The sequence below is a fragment of the Otolemur garnettii genome, unplaced genomic scaffold (assembly GCF_000181295.1).
Source record: "Otolemur garnettii isolate 467f Iridium unplaced genomic scaffold, OtoGar3 scaffold00112, whole genome shotgun sequence".
In the NCBI taxonomy this organism is placed as follows: domain Eukaryota; kingdom Metazoa; phylum Chordata; class Mammalia; order Primates; family Galagidae; genus Otolemur; species Otolemur garnettii.
This window is the reverse complement of record NW_003852507.1, coordinates 223,417-226,884: the sequence shown is the minus strand read 5'-3', so window position 1 is coordinate 226,884 and position 3,468 is coordinate 223,417. Positions and strand designations below refer to the sequence as shown.

Genomic DNA, 3,468 nt, shown 5'->3' with positions numbered 1-3,468 from the left:
AAGGTTTTTTTCTGATTCCATATGAAATGAAGTATTATTTTTTTGAGATCTTTAAAGTATGACAGTGGAGCTTTAATGGAGATTGCATTAAAATTGTATATTGCTTTGGGTAGTATGGACATTTTAACAATGTTGATTCTTCCCAGCCATGAGCATGGTATGTTTTGCTATTTGTTAACATCTTCAGCTATTTCTTTTCTTAGCATTTCATAGTTCTCTTTAGAGAGAATCTTTTGAGGCCAGGATTTTGAGACCAGCCTGGGCATTATAGTGAGCATTATATTACTGTGGGCATTATATTACCGTGTCTCTAAAAAGAAACGAAAAAGAAAGAAATTATGATTGGCCAAAACTACTCATGCATTCTGAGCAACATAGTGAGATCCCGTCTGTACAGAAATAGAAAAAATTAGCCAGACATGGTGATCTGTCATGCCTATGGTCCTAGGTACTTGGGAGGCTGAGGCAGGAAGATTGCTTGAGCCCAGGAGTTTGAGGTTGCAGTGAGCTATGATTATACCAATGCACAACAGCCAGGGTGACAAAGGGAGAACCTGTCTCAAAAACAAACTATTCATAGTATTCCCACTTCACTTTGCCAGCTATTGGTCTAGGTATGGGCACATATCCTAGTTGGGACCAATGAAATGTAAAGGGAACTCCTAGAGTGGGGAATCTGGAATCTTTTCCTCTTTGATAATAAAACAGCCTCAAGAGGAGAAAGCCACTTTGGTCCCAATCCTTTTTTCTTGTGAGGAAGTAACGGGTGGAACTGTCACATAATGGTCATTGTGTGATAGTGAGGTAGTAGCACAGAAAAATGAATGAAGAGCAATAGAAATAGGCTAGGTACTTAATGAAATTACTGAACTTAATGAATTACTGAATGACTTTTGATTGAGTCAACAATAAACGATTTTATGGCTAAAGTCACTGTTGTCTATTTTTCTATTACTTTCATCTGATAGTGTTACAATACACTGTGTAGATGGATGTAAAAAGACTTTTTTCCTAATATTATTCTGTAGTCATGTAGATTAAAATCTTATTCTAATATTTCCTACATTTCACTTTTCCCCTCTCAGAAAACCTGGAGAGGCAGCCAAGATTCTCAATTGGCTCAACAAAGGACTTGAAATTTTCACAGAATGTTGTGATTAGAAAACCTGCAAAAGTTGTATTTCATTTAGATGAATCTGAACTGAAATCAAAGCTAGAACCACCATGGAAGAAAAATATTTTTGAAAGAGTGGAGGCAAGAGCTCAAGCAATGCAGCAGAAAATAATAGAAAAGGATAATCTGAAGAAAGAACTAGAAAAAAAGGCTGAAAAAAAAATTCCTAAGGATAATTTGGCTGAACAGTGGTTTAATACTGAAAACATGACACTGGATACTCGCGCATATTTGCTTGACAAACTCCTACCCACCTTAATTCCTGGAGTGGAAAAAGTGTTAATGCAAGTGGAAAAGAAGAAGCTTTTGACAGAAGCTGATGGTTCAACCAAGTTTGATCCAATTAATCATTTGGGGGAATATTTAATGAGAAACAATCCTTATTATATCAAAGCCCCAGAAATCTCTGGTTACCAGAGGGTGATGAGAGATGTCACAGAAAACCTGAAGATACATGTTCCCGATACTATCTGCAACAGGTACAATTTGTTATATTACCTTTTTAAAAATTTCAGGTTAATATGAAGGTACATAACAATTAGGTTACATAGTTTGGATTTGTAAGGTTAAAGTCTGAGTTGTAGCTGTGTCCTTCACCCAGGAAACATGCCATATACCCATGCATTGTACGTGTTGGGTGGCAGCCCACCAACACCCTTTCCACTCCACCACCATTTGAATCCAACTAGGTTTTTCTCTTGTATGATCCTGTAGTTGATTTTGGTTTGGTTTGGTATGGTTTTTTGAGACAGTATCTCATTCTGTGCCTTGGGTAGTGTGCCTTGGTATAATAGCTCACAGCAACCTCAAACTCTTGGGCTCAAGAGATCCTCTTGCCTCAGCCTCTCAACTAGGTGGGACTACAGGAGCCCGCCACAATACTCAGCCAGCTATTTTAGGTAAAGGCAAGGTCTCACTTTTTTCCCAGGCTGGTCTTAAACTGAGTTCAGGTGATCAACCTACCTGGACTCAGAGTGCTACGATTACAGGTGTGAGCCACCGCACCCAACCAAGCCTGTGGTTGTTAATCTACTAGTTTTAATTTAGTACAGAGTACACGTGATGGTTGTCTTTCCATTTCTGTGATACTTTGCTTAGGAGGATGTTCTCCAAGTCCATCCAAGTGGCTATAAAAGATGTAAAACCTCCATCTTTTTTATGGCCAAATAGTGTTCTGTGTTTATCATAGTTTATCACTCCATTCAAGTGGATACAATGAAGTATAATGAAGGACACTTGGGTTGTTTCCACATCTTGTAATTGTGAACTGAGCTGCTATAAATATTCAAGTGCAGATGTCCTTATGGTAAAATATCTTTTTTTCTTTTGGATAGATACCTAGTAATGGGATTACAGAGTCAAATGATAGATCTACTTTTAGTTCTTTGAGGAATCTCCATGCTTCTTTCCATAGAGGCTGAACTAGTTTGCAGTCCTACCAACAGTGCATGAATATTCCCTTTTCTCTGCATCCACACCAGCATCTGTTGCTTTGAGACCTTGCAATATGGGTCATTCTCACTGGGGTTAGGTGATATCTCAAAGTGGTTTTGATTTGCATTTCTCTGATAATTAGGGAAGATGAGCATTTTTCATGTGTGTGTTTGCCATTCTTCTGTCTCCGTGAGAAAAGTTTCTGTTTGTGTCTCTTGCCCGTTTTTGTTCGTTTGTTTTTTGAGACAGAGTCTCACTATGTCACCCTCGGTAGAATGCCATGGCATCACAGCTCACAGCAACCACAAACTCATGGGCTTAAGTGATTCTCTTGCCTCTGCCTCCCAAGTAGCTGGGACTACAGGCGCCTGCCACAATGCCTGGGTATTTTTTGGTTGTAGTTGTCATTGTTGTTTGGCAGGTCCAGGCTGGCTTCAAACCTGCCAGCTCTGGTGTATGGGGGTGGCATCCTAGCTGCTGAGCAACAGATGCTGAGCCATCTTGCCCAGTTTTTAAAGGGGTTGTTCATTCTTCTCTTGTTGATTTGCTTGAGGTCTTTTTAATTGATGATCTGTCTCCTTAACATTGAAAAGCTAGTAGAACAGTAACATAATCACACAAATAGGACTTAAAAGAAGTGATATTATAGTTATTCAAAAAGTATTTATTGGGGGCGGCGCCTGAGGCTCAGTCAGTAGGGCGCTGGCCCCATGTACAGAGGGTGGCAGGTTCGAACCCAGCCCTGGCCAAACTGCAACAAAAAAATAGCTGGGCGTTGTGGTGGGCGCCTGTAGTCCCAGCTACTCAGGAGGCTGAGGCAAGAGAATCGCCTAAGCCCAGGAGTTGGAGGTTGCTATGAG

At 40.1% G+C, this 3,468-nt stretch overlaps 1 protein-coding gene across 1 annotated transcript in view; it reads left to right on the top strand.

Moving 5' to 3' along the window:
• EFCAB5 (EF-hand calcium binding domain 5) overlaps positions 1 to 3,468 on the top strand; it is a gene marked incomplete at its 5' end in the record, with an annotated part of 141,249 nt that overhangs the window by 8,882 nt on the left and 128,899 nt on the right. Inside the window, 1 exon segment of the mRNA XM_012809720.1 lies at positions 1,148 to 1,653. Within this exon segment, the coding sequence (XP_012665174.1) occupies positions 1,148 to 1,653 (506 nt within the window).